The 24460-nt window shown below is 41.8% G+C and overlaps 1 protein-coding gene across 5 annotated transcripts in view; it reads right to left on the reverse strand.

Annotated features, from left to right (window-relative positions):
- RGS12 (regulator of G protein signaling 12) overlaps positions 1-24460 on the reverse strand; it is a 172590-nt gene that overhangs the window by 96667 nt on the left and 51463 nt on the right. For all 5 annotated transcript variants that reach the window (XM_044418484.1, XM_044418483.1, XM_044418485.1 and 2 more), the window contains 3 exons: positions 7876-8045; positions 6870-6962; positions 1159-1302 (listed from right to left, as the gene is read on the reverse strand). In XM_044418484.1, the coding sequence (XP_044274419.1) occupies positions 1159-1302; positions 6870-6962; positions 7876-8045 (407 nt within the window). The remainder of the gene's footprint in view (positions 1-1158; positions 1303-6869; positions 6963-7875; positions 8046-24460) is intronic.

A 24460-nucleotide genomic window follows, 5' to 3' on the forward strand; every position in this document is an offset into this window, starting at 1 on the left:
TTCTCTTTTTGCCTCCCAGCAGAGCTTTTCAGGGACCTGACATGATTAGCTAGGTGCCTCTCTTTTATTCTTAGCTGGGTCTTTTTGTATTTTTATTGTTTTTATGTTCTTCTAAATCAATTTTCAATTCTTATGTTTTTATCTGTTGTACTTCATTCCTTTATACTATGCTGTAAACACCCAGAGAGCTTTGGTTATGGATAGTACAGATATGAGAATAATAGTAGTAGTAGTATCAGCAGCAGAAGTGGTAATAGGTATCCTGTGCAAAAGGAAGAAGCAAAGAGCCAAAAGTCACCATTGTGCGCCTCAACTGTAAAATATCTAGATGGCTCATTCAGCTGTCTGGGTTGAAAGACTCAGAGTGGATGGAAAAGAGGCCGTGGGTTGCCAGTATACCTGTCTCCCTGCCCCCACTACCCTCGGAATGTCCCAAAATGCCTGACACAAGCCAACATGGTTTATTATTCTCCAGCTGCAGGAGGGAGAAGGACTGGAGCGCCTTTCCCTGGCTACAAGACCAGAATGCCTTTCCGACCTCATAAATGGGGATCCTAGTAATCCTATGGCCATCTAAATGCTGTCTAATGGCCACAGGAATGCTATTTCAGTATTCTGAATGAGTGTAGGTTCTGTTGAACATTGAATGAGAGAATGTACTGTCACCTTTTATTGTTGTGCAATAGGGGAAGAAACACACTGGTGGTCAATCACACCTATATACCCTTTGATTTATATGGGCAGCTCTCATTTTTGACTTTCGGCACATTTAAAAGTGGAGTCTCAATCTATGCAAGGAAGTGCCCTAAGCAGAAGAGATGAATCACTCTTGTCCTTTTAATATATCTTAGTTTCCCCTTATTTTTTCCTTCCCACTCTCTACAGGATTAGATGGCCAGATAACCCAAAGGAGCACAGTGGCTGCTTTTACACACAATTATACCCTTTATATACAATTAAAGGGAAAAAGTAAGCAGATGGGCACAATTGCTCCTCAGTCCCAACACAGATTAAATCCAGTCTTGTCCAACTTCTGTTATCCTTGCCTTAGCCTGTAATGTATCTCATTTTATGAAAAAGTCTGAATAAAAGGCACATATGCTTCTAATGGACTCTCCAAAATCTATGTTCACACTCAGTAGTAACACTCAAAATTACCTGAAGCTGTTGATCTTTGAACATATTTGGATGTGGTGCATTGAGAACATCATCTGCCAGCTGTGCCTGACTATCAATATTAACAGGGGTTGTAGCTTTGCTGCATAAAAATTTATTAAAGATCTCCCGAGCTCTGAAAGAAAGCTACAAACCACAAATTCTGTTATTTGATGATAAGCAAGATAACATGCAAAAAATTCAGGGTCAAACAAGACATGATGTCAGAAATTTGTCTACATTTAAAAGGCTCTTAATTTTTAAATATTAGGTGCTATTTACTCTGAGAAGGAAGGTACCACTGAAGGCAGTGGCAACTTCTTTCTTGGAATAGTGTGTGGGAAGAAGGAGGGCTATTTTGTCTGATACTACTGAGGGGGTAATTTTTAAAAACCTGCATTTCATTGTTCCAGTCATGTTATTTAAATGAGAGAAAATACAACTCTAAAAGATTCATGCATTTAAAGTTACACTTCATTTGGCACTCATAGTCTACAAACTGGCCTCATCAGAAGCTGGCAGCAACAGAACAGACAGGGATACCACAGTGGGTAGTGAGGAAGTCTTGTATGATCATGAGATTTTAGAAGCAATGAAACCAGCTAAGATAGATAAAGATTTGGGTTGCATCAATTTGCTTGCATTTACTGAATCTATTTATTAAATACAAAATTCAATGTCACTTGTAAGATAAAGTTCCTATTTTTAAAAAGTTCTGACCCCCACTGTTCCCCTAAAACCAGCATAAGAGATATGAACTTCCCACTTCTATCATGCAGCTTCTATTTCCTTTTTATCTTCATCCTTTACATTATTTTGGTCAAATGGAATTAGCTGATATAATAACATCTTCTAACTTACTAAACATGCAGCTATTAGAAGTATCAAATTAAAAATTCAGTTTTATGTATATGTAATATACATGTGGTAGGTAAGATGTGGTAGCAGATTTGAATGGGACAACTTCTTGGATTATGCACCTCAGAACATCCCTAAATGAATAGACTTTATCTTGCTAGAGCAAGAGCCTGAGGAAGAACGCTAAGGCTGTGTGTGAAATCTGAAATGGAGGTTCATGGAGGTCAGATGGATTTTCATGATTCCGCCCCATGGATTCTGCCTTATGTTAGCACTGACTCACTCTGGCACAAGTTGAGCCAGCTAATGGACTGCAGTCTATAACATGGGCCACATTTAAAAGAAGAACAGCAGGAGCTAAAGAAACTTGTGCGTAATCTGCCAATTTGCACAAATTGGCACCTATAAGCATGTCATCTTTGCGTGATCTGCACAAATTGTGCAATGACCACAAGTTTTTAGGGTGTTAGTTTGTACAAAATGCTGCAATTTATGCAAACTGCATCAGCTGCAAAAATTTCTTGTTGTTATGGGCCATCAAGTTATTGCCAATTGAGGGTGACCCTATGAATGGAAGTCCTCCAAAACGTCCTATCCATTGACAACCCTGCTTAGCTGTTCTAAATTCGAGTTGGTGGGTTCCTTTCTGGAGTCAAGCCATCTCTTATTTGGTCTTCTTTTTATTCTTCTGCCTTTGACATTCCCTATAATGATGTTTAATTATACCTTAGAATAATTTGTTCCATTGTTGTATTGCTCTAACAGTCTGGAAATTTTTTTTCTGATATCTAGCCAGAATCTGACTTCCTGTAGCTTAAGACCATTATTCTGTGTCTTGCACTCTGGGATGATTGAGAAGAGATCCCGGCCTTCTTCCTTGTGGCATCCTTTCAAGTACTTGTAGAGTGTGATCATATTTCCCCTCAGTCTTCTCTTTTTAAGACTAAATATGCCCATTTTCTATCAATCCCTTCTTACAGGGCTTTGTTTCCAGTTGCTGGATCATCTTTGTTGCCCTCCTCTGAACCCTTTCCATCTTGTCTGCATCTTTCTTCAGCTGTGATGCCCAGAACTGGACACAGTACTCTAGATGAGGCCTAATCAGTACAGAGTAAAGGAGAACTAGTACTTCGTGGGCTTTGAAAGTGATACCTCTATTAATGTAGCCTAAAATAGCATTTGCCCTTTTTGCAGCCACATCACATTGTTGACTCTTATTCAACTTGTGATCTACAACAATTCCAAGATCCTTCTCACTTGCAGTATTGTTGAGCCAAGTATTCCCATTTTCTGCAGGGTCTGGGGCATGGACGATGGGCAACTAATTTTGGAACACCAGGATCAGGTCCCAGGTATAAGGTGGAGTCCTGCAAAATCCAGTGGGCCAGAAGCAAGAGGTGCATATGTTTAACAGTTTAGGATCAAAGTCAGGGAGATGATAATCTGAGCAAACACAATCCAAGTCCACAGGCACTTGCAGGCTCACTCAGGCCCTGATCCTGATGTCTTGTAATGATGCATTTGGTTTCTTTCTCCTAGGTGCCGAACTTGGCATTTCTCCGTATTGAATTTCATTCTGTTGTGTTCAGCCCAGCCCTCCGACCTATCAAAACCACCTTGAATCCTATTTCTGTCTTCCAGGGTATTAGCTATCCCCTGCAGTTTTGTGTCATCCTCAAATATAAACAATGTTCCCTGCAATTTCCCATCGAAATCATGAGAAGAGCACTGGGTCCATGGCCCTGCAATTCCATGCGACCTGTCTATATTCTTCCTTTGTAACCTGGCTTTCCTTCCACCTTTAACAAATATCTCTTTTTGTTCTCAGATTATCTCTTTGCTTTTTGTAAAGCTACATGGGCTTCCTCTGTTGTTTACTACTCTTTTCCCTGTTGAAATTGTACGTAGTTGTGCCTTAAGCATTTCTTTTTTAAAGATATGCCACCATTCTTAGGATCCTTTTCCCTTTAGAGTAGTTTGCCTTGGGACTTTATCATTCCCTGAATTTGTTAGTTTGCTTTTTTCAAAATACATGGTATATATTTGCCTACATTTAGTGGCTCTTACTTTGTCCACTATGTCTCCCCTGGTTAGGATCAGCTTAAGTAAAGCCTATCTCTCATTCCTATTTCTACTTTCTGCTGGAGGAAGTTACCAGCAATACATTAAGAACCAGCTGCCTAGAGAGGTGGTGGGCTCTCCCACACTAGAGACATTCAAAAAGAAACTGAGTGGGATGGTGTAAATTGCTGTCCTGCAACAGCAGGGGGTGGGACCTGATGGCCTTCATGGCCCCTTCCAGCTGTATTATTTTATCAAGGAAACTGAAGTCACCCATAACAATGAGGACATGCCTCCTTGAAATGCTGACAATTTGCTTTTAGAAAATTTCTTTGTTGTCTTCTGTTTGACCGGGTGGCCATTAACAGACTCCAACCACTGAGTTTATTTTATTCTTTGCTCCGTTTATATATTAACCCAGATGCTTTCGATTAGGCTAGGAAACTTCCTGTATTTCTGTGCAGAAATATTTATCTGCAACATATAGTGTGACTCCATTTCTGTTCCTTCTGTTCTTCTTGAACAGGTTATATCCCTCTGTTGTTGAATTTCAGTCGAGGGAGATATGCCACCAACTTTCAGTTATACGTATCAGCTTGTATTCATCCTCCTGCGTTAAGAGTTCAGGTTCATGTTGTTTTTTTTCCCATACTCCAAGCATAATATATAGACACCGAATACCACTCTAGCTTTCTTCCTACATTTTGGAAGACTATTTTGGACACTGTTAAGGCTGATCTCTGTTGTGGTGCAGAAGCTTTTGCCCATTGTTACCCCCAGGTGTATCCCCCCTCTCCCATCGGCAGGATTCAGTATAAATTCATCCTGATGAACGTCTTCATGCTGTGGCCAAGCATATTCTTTCCAGTCCTTATATGGTACAACTCATTCCTTGCCAGCAGTTCATCTTCTAGGAAGTGTAGCTGGTGGTCCCAGAATCTAAATCTCTCACATCAGCACCACCTTCATAGTCAGACATTCACTTGCAGTATTTTTCTTTCCCTGTCTATTCCTCTTCAATGAACTGAAAAAGAGTGAAGAGAAAAGTATCTGGGCCACAAAGTTCTTGACTACCTAAAGCTTCAGAGTCTGATGTGATTTCTTCAGACTTTCACTTAATAGTGTCATTTGTTCTCACATGCACAAGGAGGAAGGGATACATGTCAGTGGACTGTATGAGCCTTGACAATCTTTGCATTATATTGCTAATCTGTGCCCCAGGGAGGCAGCATACCTGGTGAGCTCATAAGTATGCTTCCTGACATAAATGTGTTTTCATCCCACACAACAGGGAGGCTCCCACAACTAACTTGTGTTTCAAGCCTTTGTATCACTGCCATTACTTAGTTGACCTTCAGTCTCTTGTTCAGTATTGCATGGGATAACTTGTAGTTCTTCCACTGCAAGCTGCCCTCCAGTTTCATCCTCGGGTAACTGAAAGCAGTTCTACAGTTCCACTGCTTCCACTGGTGTAGAGTGTCTTCTGCTTCTTCGGCACCTACTATCACCCTTTTCCAGGGAGTTTCCTCCTAATTTCCCCTTCCCTCAGGATTCTCTTCTTCTGCCTTAGCTTGCTGTTGCACTTCTAGTTTCTGCACTTCTCTTAGTTATTGCAGTTCCACTGCTCTATCTAAAAACTTTTCATCTTCTTTTATTCCCTTGAGGGTGGACACTTGCTGCTCTAGTGCTCTTGCCTTTTCTTCTAACAGGGCTACTTGTTGCAGGTGTAGGTCATGTTGAACTCAGGCAGAAAAACAAATACTGCACAGATGTTGCAGGTCACCACCACTGTGGAGTCTTTGTGGTCCATTCTTTCTGCAATTTTTTTATTCTACCTTGTTGAGCCTGTTGTTACATCCAGTGCTATCTCCTATCTTTACTAAAGTTTAGTAACATAGTACTACCAGTAAATGGGAGTATGTTACAAGGATGAAAAGAAAGGGGGGAACTGTGGGAGGGGGGAAGAATGGAATGGTTAGGGGCCTCCCTCCTTGACCAGCCCCACTGTCAAATTCCCATTTGCTCTTCCTGATCACTTGCTCCCTGGGAGCTTGGCTGCTTGTATCCCAGAGTTCCTAGACCAGCTGGGGCAGCTTCCTCTCATCTGCTGAGCTACCATTCAGGTCCATGATATTCATGAAGCATTTTTTTTTAACTATTTTAAAAAAATTCACCCATCTTAGAGATGGAAGTCTGTGATTGGGAGGACGGGGACCCTAACTCACCTTGCTCCTAAAAGTGTTGAACTCAGACAAGCTGGATTTCCCAAGATCAGTACATCCTTACCCCAAATAGACTTAAGCACAGAGAAAGGAAGATAGCACTGAACAACTGAACATATGAATCTCATCCTATGCTAAAGGGAACTTTTTTGTATTGAATCTTACACATTTACAGTTGTACAGTTGTAAATAGGTACTTCATGCACCTATTTACAAGATTTTTTTTTTTACATTTTGTATTGTTAAACCGTCCTGAGACTTCAGTAATGGGACAGTCTACAAAAGTTTTAAATAAACAAATAAATGGAACCTCCAAGTGAGAAGGCTTGGCTCATAACCTAATCTAGCCACAATCCAAAGGACCCTGCTAGCAAAAAAACAAAAACGTTCAGAGAACATTAAACATGAGAGCTTCAGCTGATGTTTAATATAAAAAGGTAACAAAGTTTAGTTATAATCTTAACTAAATTAAGATTAAGTTATAATTAATTATAACTCTTAATTAAGTTATAGTCTTAACTAATCACCTCAGACATTTTAAATATACAAATGCACAGGATCATATACTCTTACCTCTTGTTTGTCATGAGAAGATATATGGTTAAAATATTCACAGGCCTGCCAAAATAAAATATTTTCTTCACTAAATTCCTTCCGTAAAAACTCCTAGGTAGAAAGAGAAACCAAACTTTTAACAGCTGTTAGCTATCATGCAAAGATGGCCAAATAGAAATTCAAAGCTGACTACAATATTCTAGATGCTGTTCAGCTTTAGTCTCTTTAGCACTACAGAAGAAGCATAGGACATATATCAGTCTTGGACACTGTTTGGGTATTGAAAAGATGTTTGAAAAACATTCTAGGTATTCAGGTTATTCCATTTAAATCTGATTTCACTTTTAACTGAAATCAAGCTGAAGTAGGAACATATTTGGAGCTTGTTTTTGATCATAAATTACCTAGTACAGAATTCAAAAAACTTTGGCAATCTCAAGTTTTGCTGATTCGCCCATCACTAAGTAAGTGTAGCTGCATTTGTTCATGTTTATTATTGTCATTCTGGTCTCTCTTTTTTGATCTCCCCCTCTATTTCATCTCTCACTGTTAAAATTTAAATATTGAGTCACTCGGGTCAGGGGCTTCCTTTCTGTTATTTCTATTGCTCCCTTCTTTCATTTTGTGCTAACTAATAAGTTACATTTAAATGATACAATATTTTCCAGCCATTAAATTCTTTTCAGAGTTTGTTTTATGGTGCATGTTTTTATTTTTGTTAGGACACAATCCTGTAGGGATGCCTATAACTCTCCACAGTGCAGGGGTTACAGGCATCCTACACTGAGCAGAAGTGCTGTACCTTCATGCTCCTCCCACCCTGCAGAGCAACTAACTTCAGCTGCCTGAGGCAAGTTGGAAGGGGAGGGAAGGAGGCTGGCGTACCAAGAAGATACCTTGTTGGCAGCCTCACTTTCCTCTCTTCCCTGCTTCTGAAATACCCACCAAACGCTTTTTCGAAGGTTACTTTGGGACCTCAGAGAAACAGCCAGCAATATGTTTTAGCATTTTCTCATTTACTTACAGAGAAGTATCTAATACCAACTGGATCCTGAAGAAGCCTTTCAAATGAAACTGCCCAACTTGCAACTCTTCTTTCACGACGTCTTCGGCAACTTTGGACACTTGGTAGACTAGCATTGCTGCTAAGGCTGTTATCACTGACACAGTCTTTCAAATCAGTGTTATTTAGCTCTGTTATGAAATAAAATAAATTAATTCAGCTAAGGCTGAGCGCAGAAGAATTGAGGCCTTTGAACTGTGGTGCTGGAGGAGACTCCTGCGAGTCCCTTGGACCGCAAGGCGATCAAACTGGTCAGTCCTAGAACAGATCAACCCTGACTGCTCTTTAGAAGGCCAGATACTGAAGATGAAGCTCAAATACTGTGGCCACCTAATGAGAAGGAAGGACTCCCTGAAGAAGAGCCTAATGCTGGGAACAGAAGAAGGGGACGGCAGAGGATGAGGTGGCTAGATGGAGTCACTGAAGCAGTTGGTGTGAGCTTGTGGACTCCAGGGGATGGTGGAGGACAGGTAGGCCTGGAGGAATGTTGTCCATGGGGTCGCGATGGGTCGGATATGACCTCACAACTAACAGCAACAATACTGTGAATTCCAATACACCATTAGAGCTATCCACTGATTTGCTACATTATTTAATTCTATACCTTCTTTTCTATGAATATTTTCTGTGAATTTATCAATTTTAGCAATAGCTCAATATAATATCTTAACTATTCTAGCATTGGGTCTATACAATTTTAGCAGATATTAATAAATGTATACTCAATATGCTTTAACAATATTTAATATATTTAAATAATATCCTAAATATCCTATATATATATATATAATAGTACAAATATGAGGATTGACATTACACATATCCTTACATTTAACTTTTAACTATTATTGCATCCAACAGCTCTGAACAGATTGACATCCCTACCATATGTGACATAAACTGGTCCTTAACTGCAAGAATATGTATTTTTTGGACTAATGGACTTAGCAAGTTTCATAAAATTTAGATTAATTTTATTCTGATGTCACCATGAATAAGCCTGCAATCCTTTGCATGTTTAAACAGAAATATGCCCTACATCCCCCAGAATTTCCCAGCCAGTTCTTTTCACAGCACCTTTTGCATTTTTGCCCTTTGGAGTGAAATGTAACATAGAATATCATAATTCTTTGCTAGCTGTTCTTTCAATTTCCCATTCAGATGTAATTATTTCTTAATAAATAAGAGAATCCAATATATTATTTTGGGAGTACTTGCGAAATCAGAATTGGAACCTTACAAACTCTTTTGATACCTGCAGTCTATTCAAATGACAAGGATCCCCCAACCTCAAGAAATAATGCAAACTTACTCTATCCTTCTCTGTGAAACAAGGAAGAAAATACCTATTTGCTATAGACATTCCTGTTCTGCTGGTTTAATGGAAATCTATGATTAAAGAGGGAGTATCATTTAAACTCACTGTACTAGTCTTAACCTGCCCTTGTTGAGAAAAAGATGGTCATTCCTTTACATTTATTCAACACATAAGTTTCACTCTTAGACATGCAAATAAATAAATAACACTCCTGGTAACTCAGCATGACTCTTAATTGCATAATGACTATGTATTTCTTATGAAAAATATGCTGCCCTTGGAGTATAACCACCTCCTCTTCCATCACTTGTTGCCACTGCCCATCGATATGCCTCTTGGTCTATGCCTAATCTGTACCAGCTTCTAAAGAGAGAAAGGACAAAGTGTGGAGAATCAACACTCTTTTTTGCTTGCTTGCTGGGGGGGCAGGGAGATAAACTTGCATCAGCTGCAAAGCAGATAAGCAGGTGCTAGGAGACTCCATGTGCTTCCTAGCGTGATTTGGGAATTGGCAAGTGTCCAATAACGCATCATATGGCTCTGTGCATCATATTCAGTAGGATTTAAAAAAAAAATCTCACAATTTTTCAGCAACGTTCTAGGAATGAGCCCAGTTCATGTGGGAATCAAAGCATCCCAACTGAGGAATAGACCACACTGTAGTGTTAAGCTCAGAAATGGTATTGAGCTTACTCTTGGTTTACAACACACAGAAATTATTCTGGATCAGGGCCCAACTTATCAACAAGGACAGTGAGACAAACAACTCTGCTTCTGAAAGAGCAAAGAACTACAAGCAACACTTTTTCCTTCCCTTCTTACTTCTGCTTGCCTTGGCTGATGCTTCCGCCACTGCCTTTCTCCTTGTTTTGTGTTGGGTCATTTGCCACCTGCTTCCAACCCACCCTGGGACAAAGTGCATTCCAAAGCTCAGGAAGGGGATGGGAATAAGTACAGAAATGAACTTGCAACTCCTACTTATGGCAGTCACTTCAGTAAAAGAAAATAAAAGCCAGCTACTTTGTGGACCTGGGTGACATTGCTAAATTGCCTCAGGCTAGCAAAGCAACAGCTTGTGCTTGTTACCTCCACTATCTCTTCCTCTTCTCAGAAGGGAGGGTAGAGGTGTAGAGACCAGAAACTACTGTCTGCTAGCCAAGATGGCTTGTTTTTCTTGGCTTTTAAGGGAGCCTGTTAAGTTGAATACTTTTATAATTATTCTGTAATTATGTTGTTGTATTTTAATGTATTTTGTTATTTTAATCTAATTATGGAAGCCAACTTGAGGGTCATTTTTGCTGTTATAGATGGGAACAAATTAAATATGCAAGTCATGCAAGCTACCTTGGGTTCTTTGTTTCACACCTTCTCCTGATACTGCAGTCTCAGAGGAGCAGTCTGATTCAGAGATAGAAGAATTTGATTTAGAGCCAAGTCAAGTTTTGGATTGCCAGGGTGCTAGGAATTGATCTCTGCCTTATTTCACTCTACACTGATGTAAGAGGGAGGCGGCCCCTCCTCAACTACAACCAGAGCTAACTTAAGGAAAAGCAGACAAGTTGCCCCAGCTTAAGAAAGATTCTTTGATAAAGGGCCTAAGGACGATTTGGGCAAGGCAGGAACAAGACTATCTTCCAGAAAACACTAGCATATGAAAAGATGAAAAGTGAAAGAAACATCCACTCAGTTGTTGCTGTCAACTCCATGCAAATTTTTCCTGTAGGACTGGATTTACAAGGAAATCTAGTTGCTATGCCCTGGCAGAAAACCTAGTTCAGACAAAAGATGTTTGTGGCTACAGAGCAGATAATCTCAGACACTTCTTTGCTGAACTAATCTTGAACTCTGAACTACAACGTATCTTGAATCTTTGGGATCACTGTCTTATCTTATACCAATGGATTCTAAGACAGTTTCTATATTATCTGAGTTATTTGAACTCAGGTTCACAAAGGACTCTAGTGAAGTACCCGTGTTTGTGTCTTGTTGCAATAAATGAATTTGCTGCTTGATTAACACCTATTTAGTTGCTGATACTGCTAGGACAGACATCTTGGAGGACAAAATATTACTTTCTATTATAATGACATAAAAATAAATAACTGTGACAACTATTTGTGTTGTAACTAACACTGGCCCTAGCCACCTTTGCATAGTGCAAGACACAAACCTGCACAAACCTGAATAATAGCTATCTTGCAAATATATATCAAAAAAGTTATTTGATCTTCCATAAATTTGAATCAGTTCACTAACACAAACCTTCCAAGAAAAGCATTTGCGCTGATATGCTGTGATTTTTCATTTTGTGAGTTGCGGTCTTAATTACTGTTCCTCAGATATGGTAGCTACATTATGGCAGGTTCTAAACTATCTTCAAGAGCAGTCTCAGGTACAACACATTATAATAGTTGAAAAAGTTGAAAAAGTTGAATAGTTGAAAAAGCAAGCCAAATGATAATAATTCTACCAAAGTTACAGTTGAATCACCAGCAAAAGTTGAAGAAAGGTGTTTTATGTCACTGAGGTCTCTTGGGTCTCCAGTGACAGATTTGAGCATACCCACAACCAAGCTTCAAGGATTGCCATGGGCAAGAAGCTGCTGAGGGCCCTGAAGGGGAAATTCCTGCGCTAAGCCAACTGCAGCTGCCACCATCCTCCTCCTCACCCACCCTGCAAATTTTACTAGTTACGAGTCATGGCCAATCCTGCAAGCTCCACAGCATGCCATCCCCCCCCACCACCCCTCCACACACATATTTTTAGCAGTGGTGATCAGCCTTTAAGAAGACGGGACAACAAGATATAGGTTTTATATCACTCCCCTGTCTTCCTTGACCAGTCTCCCCGGCAGCGTCTTATTGGTTCACATTTCTACTACTCAAAACTTGTTTAAAAAAACTGCACTAAATTGCGCACAGGACCTGCAAGTTCAGCAGCTCAGGTACTGCCTTCTTCTATATGAACCTGCTCAATATTATGATCCATAAGAGGGTTTCTCAGATGCCTTTGCCACTGTAGGTAAGTCAAGCAGCAATGAAGGAAAGGGACTTCCCAGCTCCAAGTCAAGGAGTTGTTTAGCCACCTTAATGCTTTAGTCCTTGAAATACTTTAAACTTAATGAACCAAATTAGTAAGCTGCTTATTACTCTTTCCTGCAGGAAAAAACGGTAGGGTGCTACTTCAAAGAGCACACCATAACCTTGTAATCATAATTGGCTAGCAGTTGTTTTAGACATCATCAACATTCATTCAGGGGATAAGCATAAGTCCTGAGCACAAGTTTTGGTTCATCATCAAGTATGCTGAAAAAAAAAATATACAAGCTGTTTAGAAACTGAAAAAGCAGCTGAGGCTTACTGAGCAAAGATGCAGGTTGCATACCTGTAACTATAGTTCTTTGAGTGGTTATCTGTGCATTCACACATATGGGGGCTGCGCCTGCACAGTGCCTCTTCTGGGAAGATTTCTCTAGCCTAGCCTAGAACTTTCCGCGGGAGTCCCACCCCCCCTTCCCCCTATATAAAAGGTGCGCTCCCACCATTTAGTCAGTTCCTTTGAGACCAATGTCTGCAATCAGTGTACTCAATCATTCTACTGTGGAATATGTATCGTATTGGAATAAATTTCAGTAATGGAATGCAATGGTTGTCATGTTCATGATCATCTTCATGATTGTCCTTGTGATGAGTGGAAAAGCGTAAAAGAATGTCCTACTCCACTGCAGGCAGAAAGCATCCCCTTTTGATCCTTGCCTAATTCCTGCTCTCGAACAGTAACCTTTGCACACCACATTCAACTGAAAATGTCTTGTAGAACTCAATGGTTGAGTGTCCATTCATGTGGCTGATATACCAACCAGCTCAGGGCAGCCACAGTGGTATTGTCCATACTGGCTATGTGAATGGCAATGAGAGCGACGTTGTGAATAATGCACCAGTCCCACATTTTGACGGCGAGATGTGTGAAAGATGGTGATTTTGTTCCCCCTTGTTTGTTGACATAAAACACCTCTGTGATGTTAACTGAAACAACCTGAACATGGTTGCCAGTGAGGAAACTTTGGAAGGCTATCAGTCCTTTGAAAATTGCTAAAAGTTCTAGATAGTTGATGTGTTGCTTCCGTTCCGGCACCGACCACGTTCCCCAGGTTATGAGGCCTTCAGAATGGGCATCCCAGCCCATGAATGATGCATCTGTAGTAATGGTGGCCATCAGTTCCACCAACTAGAATGGTAGCCCTTGGGACAGATTTCTCACGTCCACCACAAGAGACTGGCATGCACTGTGATCAGAACGGTGAGTAGTTTCCTTGGGAAATCATATTCCAGATGGATGGACTTCAGGGACCATAGCTGCAGAGATTGCATATGCAGCTGGACGAACTGTACCGTATATATCGTCAATGCCATGCATCCAAGCAATTGCTGGATTTGATGCACTGACACTCTCAGATTGGATCTGATCGCTAGTGTGGAGCACACCAGTTTGTCCATGCAATCTTTTCGCAGATATGGCTGAGCTGATTGAGAGTCCAGAATCACTCTAATGTAGATGATGGTCTGCATAGGAACAAGAACAGATTTCTCTGTATTAATACATAAGCCTCATCCCTCCAAAGTGAGACACATCATTTATGGACTCAATTAGGGTATTTTTGGAGTTTGCCATGATCAGCCAATCATCTAAGGATAGATGTATATGCCCTTAAGTCTTTAGTGGGCACACACTGGTGCCATACATACAACACTCTCTCAGCACTGGATAATCCAAATGGCAGCACCATGAACTCGTAGGGCTCTATTCCAATCTTAAATTATAGGAAGTGTTGGTAATTTGGGAGTATAGCAATGTGGAAATAAGTATCCTTCAGATCAACAGAGGCAAACCAGTCTCCTTTCTTTGGTAGCAGCATTATGGAATGCAGAGAAACTGTGCAGAATTTCTTATGGGAGATGCATCAGTTTACTCTTTGAAGGTCTAATATCAGCTGTCAACCACCATCCTTCTTTGGTACTATAAAATATTGAGAGTAGAACCCACATTTGAGGTCAGATCAGTGCACTGAGTGGACAGCCTCTTTTGCTAGTAAAAAAAAAAATGACGTCTTCCATCAGAACAGGTGGTGGAGAGATTGTGCAGACCGATCCAAAAGGCAGTAGGGTTTTGAACTCAATTCTGTAGCCATCTCTTATGATGGAAAACACCCACCAATCAGAATTACAAGATTTCCAGGTGACTGTGTGATGGCTCAGACAGTTTCTGAATTGGTAGGTGGTCAAATCTAGTGGGCTGGTTCATGCCACCCATCAATGCTGTGTCTTATCCCTTCCAGGCACCTCTTAGGTAGCTGGGGCCTAGAGATGTTCTTTCTGCATAGATGGCCTTGTAAGCAACCAAAATATTGGTGAGTTTGGCCAGTGGATTGTTGTCTACCTGATGGAGCATAGTAAGAGGCGTGGCAACTCTGCCATTTACATTGTTCAGTGGAAGTCAATTCCCATCCACTGAGCTGTCACCCTAGCCTTCTGAATGGTGTCCAGTCTCTCATCAGTTTGGGAATGAAAGAGATCTTCTCCGTCAAATGGCATTGACTCTATATGGGACCATCTCTCTTGTGGTAGAATCGTTGCCCAAAACATGCGTGTCAAAGGAATGCCACCACACCAACTAGGGCCCTTTAATCACAGTCGATGTGGTGGCATGCCATGGCAATCAGCTGTTTGGGTAGCTGTATGCCTTCAGCTAGGAAGACCCTAGTGAGTTCCCTGTGCTAGTCCAAGAGAAAAGCCACTAGGGCCTCCATCTTTTGCCATAGGAAGGCCTGGTACCTCCCCATCATTGCTTCATAATTCAATATGCAGAGGCCCAGGCACATCACTGAGTAGATACAGCATGCCATAACATCAAGGCGCCAACCTTCCCTGTCCATCAGTGTAGTATGGTTATGTTGTTGCTTGCCTGGGTCAACTTTACAATCATGGAGTTTGGGCAAGGATGATGGAGCAAAAAGGAAAAATCCTACTCCTGAACTCTGTACATTCCCTCTAGAAAGTGTGATGTTGGGTGAGGATGATTAGGGGTCTCCCCAGGGCTCCTTCATAGCCTTTGATACGGCAGGTATGAATGGAATGGCTATAGGAACAGCATCCTCTGAATGGAAGAGGTCATACAATATATCCTCACTCTGATCGGTTGACTGTTGCACTGGAATACCAAGAGATTTAGCCATTTGGAGGACCCATTCCAAATATTGCCCCAAGCTTTCTCCTGCAGATCCCTGACCCTGAGCAGAAACCATATCATCCAGGGAGGTAAAGACAGGCTCAGCCAGCTCAGAGGTGTCAGAGTCCACATAGTCCATGTCCACAGAGTCAGTGCCTGAAGACAGAGGAGATCTGTTGTGCCATTCCAGGTGGGATGTGCTGGGTTCTTCTTGTTGACAGATGGGTCTCGGTGGTGTCCAGTGAGAGCAAGCCATCATAGATGGAGCCAGCCAGCTGTACCAACAGGGATCTCTTATTGGTTCCCACGGGTACTCAGGATAACACTACGCCAGAGCTGAGTACCAGTAGGGTCCCCCATGGTATGAGTGTTGGGAGTTTTCCATGGCTGAGAGCAACTAGTGTGATGGCATCAGAGATGGTTGCATAGATGATAGCCCATGGGACACGCATTATTTATTTATTTAAAACATTTCTATGCCGCCCCCATTGCAACAAAGCCTCGGGGCGGCTCACAAAAGCATACCACATTATGTCAGTGGTATGGCCTCTGGCTCTGTTGGTCTGGTGTAGATTTCTACTGGGAAAGAACTGGAGATTCCCTGATTTCACCATCTGAAAATGAGCCTGAGGCTGGTCTCTCCCTCTGTGCACTATGCTCCAATGGCATCAAAGCAGGAGAGCAACTGGAAGCCTCTATGGTTGGATAGTGTTGGGTTGGAGAGGCTGGAACCTCCAGTGATTGGATCGGAGCCTCACAAATGGGAGAGGTCAGTTCTGAGGGTACAATGATTGCTGCCTCTTTGGATGAAGACCTCCTCTGTTCGGGGTCAGAACAGTGACATTTGGAATGTTTAGTATGGCCTTTGGTTTTCTTGGCCTTTTTCTTCGGTTCCAAAGCCTTAGAGTGGAGATGTTTGAGTTTCTCCTTTCTCTTTTTCGGTACCTCCAGCTCCCCATGGTCAGCAGGGGGATAAGTTTTATCAGAGATATCAGTGGGAGGGCATTTCCTCAAGGTCTCCTTTGGGATCAAAGTGGATTGACCTCCTTCTGCAGCAACATTTCTCATCACGCCCAAGGCCCAGTCCCACATTTCCACCCGGAGCCTGCAGGCTCTACTTTTACATGCCTGTTTCGTGAACACCTGGCAGTGTTTACACTTATCCATCCAGTGTCCCTTGCCAAGGCAGAATAGACATAGGGAGATGCCATTTAAGGATGGCATTTGACTGCACAGCCAGCACACTTTTGGAAGGCCAGTTTGCTGAGCAACATCAGGAGAAGAAGCAGAGGGGAAAAGAAATAGAAATATCACAATAGAAGCGGGGAGGGGTTGAGGTTGTGAGGGGATGAGAGGAACAGGGGCTTGGATTGTTAGAGGATGGCTTGGTAACTGAGAGAGAGTTAGAATTAGAATCTAAGCAAGATTATAAAATTAGAGGAAAGTTCAAATATTATAAAAAGGAGAATAGAGAAAGGAAACAAATGCTAGAGATCCTGATGCTCTGGTAAATGGCAGTTAAAACCAAACTGATGAAATGGTGGGAGCCTTCCTTTTATATAGGGGGAGGGGGTGAGGTTTCCGCGGAAAGTACTAGGCTAAGCTTGAGAAATCTTCTTGAATGAGGCACTGCGCAGGTGCAGTATCTGTGCACGTGTGATGCACAGAGGCCATGACGAAGAACTAAGACTTACTGAACAAAGATGGACATCTCATGTCCTTTTCTGATCTCAAGATAAAAGCAACAAAATGAAGCCAGGACAGTGGCAGTTTGATCATGGGGAAGAATGTGATGAATAAACATCAAAAGGCACAGTAGATCAGAAGGCAGATATAGCTGGCTAAATTAAATTTAACTAGAGTTAGAATAAAGATATTCAGGCACAAAAAGATCAAGCGGCAGAGGTAGGAATGGCTCCATAGCCATGTAGGTTCCATATGTACCTGCTCAAACTTTTAAGATCTTCCACTGAGGTCCTTCTTTGGGAACCCTCCTTGAAAGAAGTTGAAGAGTGGCTAACTGGAGAAGGGCTTTTTCTGTGGTAGCACCCCAGCTTTGGAATCTCCTCTTCACAGAGGTGTACCTGGCACTGACACTTTATTCTTTTTGGCACCAGGCCAAAACCTTTTTGCTTTCTCAGTACTTTGAGGGTTGATGGGTTTTAAATTGGAATTTTATTTTTACAATGTATTTTAATGTGCTGCTATTGATTTGAGAGCTGAGACCCATTTGGGGTAAAGACAGGGTAAAAATGTTTTAAATAAATGAATAAATAATAAAAATAAGTCTAGAATACAGGCTATTAAGCCATGAACCTCAGGCTAAAATAATCAGAAGACACTGTCAAGTCTGGCCAGTTTCAATGCAAATACAAGGGAATGTTTAGAATCCTGGAAAAATAGCAGCTCTTGATTAATATAAGCATCAGAGGCTTGAATGCAAACACTGAAGGAGATAATACTGTATTATTTCTCTGACTGGCTCAAAACAGACTTCCTTGATCTGGCTTGCTTATTTATTTATTGGGCAATCCAACAGGGCCTTCTTTGCAAAGTCACCACCATCGCCAAGGTCTTGTGATATCATAGCCTGCATTAGTAAAAATTAGGGATGTGTGAAGAATCTGATGGGGAAGTGTGAAAATCCAATGGATTTTCTTATCTGAGCCCCATGCATTCCATTCCATCAACCATACATTGGTGCTGACTCAATTTGGTACAAGTCAAATCAGCATGTGGACTTTCATATTTAAAACATTCAATTAAGCATGTGAGCTTAAATGAACAAATCTGTGCAAAAATTAGGCATCAGATCTGCGATTTACACAAATGTATGCCAATGGCATTATGTTGTGCAAACTGCAGAGCAGAGACACTAATATTGTACAAATCTGAAATTGTCAGAAAATTCTAGATGGCCAAGGTAGGTGAGTAGGTTAATATGCAGTGAAAGAAGATTGTTTCCATATTCCCCATGTTAAATGCTACCCCACAAAAAAAGATAGATAGATAGAGACAATAACAGCAACAGTTTATATCTAACAAATAAGCCCAAAATTGTGCAATTTGCTACAATCTGTGCTGCAAATACCTCATTCTTGGTCTCACATCTGCTCAAGTATTTTGAGAAATTTGTGAAAGCCCAAAACAAAAACTCAATCTGGCTTATTTTCAGCCATCAAGTTGAAAACTTGTTGAAAGTACACTAAACACAAACAGAATGTTTTTTTCAGTGCTGCAAATCCCTACTAAAAGTTCCGAAAAGGTAGCTATTTTAGAATCAGCCAAACTGAAAGGGAAAATAAAGAATGAATAAACACAGAAATACAGATTTCAAGATCTCTGCCTGGTGACTTTGCAAAAAAGATAGGCCTGCAGAGCTGGAGTCCATTTCTTTCAGACCACAGCATTCTTAGTCAGAAGACGCAGGTTTGGGATGTGAACTAGATGAAAAAGGGAAGGGGCTGGAATGTGGCAAAGAAATGTCAATGTTAACAAATGAGATTTGTCAGACAGCTACTAAGGACCAAACTGCCTTGGGTTGACAGTGTAGAAAGAGGGTCTGAGGAGGGATGTGAAATCATTATGATAGCGAGTCAGCATCAAACCACATAAATGGGCCAATTAAGTTCCCAAAATCTGGCTTGTAAGCAGTATGAACTTCTCTGAGGGTAAAATTAAGCTTTTGGAAAAGGAAAGAAAGAGAAGTTCTTCAGTTTAGAATCAGCTCTTCACATGGGAATAAGCTGTTCCTGTCTAATAAAGGATTGAGCTTTAAAAGTGTTCTACTTATGTCTCCTGGAAAGAGATGTGCTCAAAACATAACACTCTAATATTACATGGAACAATTTCATAAGACCAAAATTAGGAAGAGATAGGTGCCAAGTGAAAATTATAATACACAAGAGAGAAAAATATACACGGCATTGACTAGGAAGGGAGTGGACTGTCTTATGTCAACTTTTCATCAATTCCAGCATCCACAGGCTCAACCAACTGCAGAGGCAACAGCTTTTCACAATGAAGCACAGGATGCAAGCAACTAGACAAGAAGTGGGGACCCAAGGAAATGGCAGACAACTCAGCCACAAGCAACTGAAGCAAGTGAAAGACAATGAATAACAAAGGTTTTAAGAAATGATAGCCAAAACTTCTTCTGGATCGACTGCTGTAAAAAATAATAGGGTACTCTACTCCTGGCATTACTAATACTTTAATAGATGTTATAACCATATGGGGAAAGCAAACTTAGACTGAAGAATGGGTCAAGATTTCTTTGAAAATTCTGCCCCCCCCCCTTTTCTTCTCTTATGGCAGGAAAACTGCAGAATGCAAGAGCTGTGAAACAGGTGCCCCCAGACAGTGAAAAGGAAGATATTATGATGTGCCATTGTAAACAATACTTGAGGTTCTTATCAATGTTACTGTGGGAAGTGGGCTAGTGGTTCATAATTCAGTGATAAGCAGAGTACCTTGAATAGCAGAATCTTCTAATGAAAAACTGAAGACAGAATAAGTAACAGATATTAAGGTAAAGGTTTCCCCTTGACATTAAGTCCAGTCATGCCTGACTCTAGGGGGCGGTGCTCATCTATGTTTCCTAACCGAGGGAGCCAGCGTTTGTCTGCAGACAGTCTCCGTGGGCATGTGGCCAGCATGACTAAACACCGAAGTACACGGAACGCTGTCAACCTGCCCACCAAAGTGGTACCTTTTTATCTACTTGCATTTGCATGCTTTCGAACTACAAGGTTGGCAGGAGCTGGGACAGAGAGACGGAAACTCACCCCATTGTGCAGATTTGAACCGGCAACCTTTTGATCAACCAGCCCAGCAGCACAGCGGTTTAAACCACTGTGCCACCTGCAGTCCTTAACAGATATTAAAGGACACTAAATATTAAAGGCATTATCCTTTAACTAATAACCCGAGTAATCCCTCCAAAAGAACTAAGGTCCAAAATTTACTTAAAACAGAGCAGTATCACTTTGTTACAACAAACTCATTGGAAAAAAAGGACAAAAATAATTAACTATCAGGATTGGGTGGCTCCTCAAACACATATGAAATTTTAAATTTAATAGCAAAAAGAATCAACTTCATGACCACAACTATACTTCGTGAATCTGGAGCTTGATAAATCCTTGTAAACACTATAGTGGATTACCTTTATCAGGAAAGAGAAAGAATTGCACTTAGTTTCCAAGCAGCTTTTGGTATTTTTAAGCTTTTGATATTTTTAAGGCTGATTACAAGCTGAGACTTGCAAAGAATATCAAGAGCAACAAAAAGGGCTTCTATCAGCATGTAAATAGGAAGAGGAAGGGGAGACAAGTAGTGGGACCACTAAATAAGGAGGAAGGAGATCCAGTGACTGATATGAGGGAACAAGCACAGATGCTAAATGACTATTTTGCCTCTGTGTTCTCCCCAAAGCAGGACGGAGGATATCTGCATAGGAGATTAGATGAGGCTGGGACTTAGGGGCACAGATTAGTCACCCCCCAGAAGTTGAGGGGCTCCTTAGGGCACTGGACGTTACAAAAGCACAAGGCCCTGATGGGTTACACCCAAGAGTACTAAGAGAGTTGGCAGGGGTTCTCTCACGCCCGCTGGCCTCCATTTTGAGGCCTCGTGCAGAACGGGTGAAGTTTCAGAGGACTAGAGGGTGGCATCAGTGGTCCCAATTTTCAAAAAGGGTAGTAGAAGGGACGGGGGAATTACAGACCAGTTAGCCTTACGTCCATTGTAGGAAAAACAATGGAAAGGCTCATAATAGTGAGAGATCTAGTGATGCTACATAGGAAAGGGAGGTTGGCGACCACACAATACGATTTTCACAAAAACAGGTCCTGCCAAACAAAACTCGTAGAATTCTACGACAAGGTTTCGAAGTGGCTAGACGGAGGGGATGTGGTGGTTGTGGTTTACCTGGATCTCAGCAAGGTCTTTGACAAAGTGCCCCATGATATCCTGGTTGAGAAACTGAGGAGTTCTGGGATAGACCAATGCACTGTCCAATGGATTAGGGCATGGTTGACTGACCGAAAGCTGAGGGTAACCATTAGTGGGGAATCATCAGGATGGCAGCCAGTGACAAACGGGGTCTCCCAGGGCTCTGTCCTGGGGCCGATCCTGTTTAATCTTTTCATCAATGACATGAAAGAAGGGGTGAACAGTCTGCTGATGAAATTTGTAGATGATACTAAAACTGGGGCAGTGGCCACAACTGAGGAGCAGGTACTCCAGATCCAAAAGGATCTAGACAGACTATGGAATTGGGCAGGATACAACAGGATAGCGTTCAATGTGGATAAGCGCAAGGTCTTGCACTTGGGGCATAGCAATGGGTGTCATGAGTACAGGTTAGGTGACAAGTGGTTGGAGAGCAGCACTTGTGAAAGGGATCTCGGAGTGCTGGTTGACGGCAGGCTAAACATGAGTCAGCAATGTGACACGGTAGTTAAGAGGGTGAACACCACTCTTGGTTGCACAGCCAGAAGTGTGCCTTCTAGATCGAGAGCGGTATTACTACCACTCTATATGACTCTATTACTCTAAAGGGTGAACGCCACCACTCTATTACTACCACTCTATATACCTGCAACTGGAGTATTGTGTTCAGTTTTGAGCCCATCATTACAGGAAAGATATAGCCAGGTTAGAATCAAGGCAGTGTAGGGCCACAGGGTTGGTGGCTGGTTTGCAGGGGATGCCGTATGAGGCGAGACTGAGGGAACTGGGTCTCTTCAGCCTGGAGAAGAGGAGACTGAGGAATCTGTTGGCGACATACAGGTATGTGAGGGGATGTTACACGGAGGTGAATAGAAAATTGTTCTCCCTTGCAGAGGAAAGCAGGATGCGTTCCAACGGAGCAAAGCTCAGGGACAAAGGTTCCATTTAGATGCCAGGAAGTACTTCCTGACAGTTAGGATCCCAAGGGTATGGAATTGGCTTCCACGGGAGGTGGTTGAGGCCCCATTGGTGAGGGTGTTCAAAGATAGGCTAGATATGCACATGGTGGGCATGTCATAAGCAGAGCCAGCTGGAGCCGGGGGTCAGACTAGATGGCTCGGGAGACCCCTTCTGACTCACTCTGTTTCTATGTTTCTATATCACTGATCATGGTACCCTCAATCTTTTCCCTGGATTGGGGAAACTATTTTGTGATACTTCTATTGCTATCCACAAGGCTGTGTATATTGACCTCCTAGTACAGTGGTACCTTAGCTCACAAACTTAATCTGTTCCACGACTCTGTTCACAACCCAAATTGGCCATGACCCAAGTCAAATTTCCCCATAAGGTTCAATGTAAATAAGGTTAATCCATTCTGTAACTAATTTTTTTAATCACAAAAATTTGAAACAAAGTTACAAAGCACAACAAAGTAACAAAGAACACAGATCGCAGCCATCCCCCCCCCCCCCGAGCATGACTGCAATTGCGCCTGTCTTCCCTGCACGGGCGTGACCACAATCGTGGCCATCTCCCCACCAAGCACGACCGTGATCATGCCCATCTTCCCTGCATGAGCACAACCACAATCGCAGCCATCTCCCCATCCCCCTGAGCACAATCAAAGCCATCTCCCTCCTCTCCCCACAAGCACAACTGAAATTTCTGTTCACAACCCGATTTGGTTGTGAACTGAGGCATTCATGAGTCAAGGTATCAGTGTAATCCTGCTTTCAGATGGCTCAAGGTATTATTATGTAAATGCTATTTGATGCACATGCACAAAGCCACTGAGGGTGGTCTTCAGGGAAGTACCATTAGTATCCCAAAATCACCAACTCTATTTCTCCATTGTATCTGAATCAAATGAGGCTTTGCCCAACCCAGATCACGCCTGAAAACAGTAGTGGGCTGGATGATGGCCGCTAAACTGAGGGTTAATCCCAGTAAAATGAAGGCACTGTGGGCGAGCAGTTCCCGCGTCTAGGGATTACCAGGTTTGGAGCGGCTTAGCAGAAAAACCCCAATGCAAATCAAGACAAGGTTACTTCAAGTAATTTCTCTCCCTATACTAACTTCCCAAGTCACTATGATCTTCAGAGAAAGCCTTGATGTCTATGTCATGGCGTATGCCATGGCCCAAATGTACCATTTGTTGTTACATTGGAAATGACTCTTTTCTAGAATGAGCCAACCCTGTAGAATCATCTCCAATCAGAAGTATGCCAGTCCTCAGTACTGGCACGTTAAGGGGAGCGATTGAAAATATATCTGTTCACTTTGGCTTTCTTCCAGCACTGAGATATCTTTGTACTACCAAATTCAGACTAATTGGTAAGTGATTTGTTCTTTTCTGAACTAATGAGATTGTTTCAAATGAGAAGTGCTATGTAAATATGACAAATAAATAACACTGAACTTCTGGTTTATATTCAGTACAGGTGTGTGCCTTGGGAAGAAGTGACAGTCCTTCCCCCTGCCTCCCAATGGTACTGTAATAACCTGTAACTTTCTATAACACTCTACGTATCTGATTGATCCATAGGTGTTTCCAGATGAGACATTTATAGCACACATCCTAATTCTTGGGGATCGAAACAATAACATGTCCCTCTCATAACCCTCCCATGTTATCCCCACCACTTCTTCAATCTTTGTGGAAAAAAAAAGAGACAGAGAGAAAAAGAAAGGTGGAATAGGTACATAACACTTTCAGATTGTTGGCATTAGGATCCTTCTGTCAGGAAACACTGCATGAAAGCTTACAGCAGGATAAATTTGTTAGGCTTTCGGGGGTGGGGTAGTGATCTCAAATTCAGTGCTAGGGTTGCACAGTGCCTGTAAAGCTCTTCATACCCAGCTCCTTCAAAAATATAGTTTTTAATTTTAAAAAAATCTTTAAAATACCTAGAACACCAGATTCTTCTTCCTGCTCCTGAACCTGCTACTCATCAGTGAGCTGGCAGAGAAGGAAAGAGTTTTTTCCTGACTCTACCCCAACTTCGTCTATCCACACACTTTCCCCCCTTTGTGCTCTCTCCCCAC

The sequence above is a fragment of the Varanus komodoensis genome, unplaced genomic scaffold, assembly GCF_004798865.1.
Source record: "Varanus komodoensis strain SLA01 unplaced genomic scaffold, ASM479886v1 scaffold9, whole genome shotgun sequence".
In the NCBI taxonomy this organism is placed as follows: Eukaryota; Metazoa; Chordata; class Lepidosauria; order Squamata; family Varanidae; genus Varanus; species Varanus komodoensis.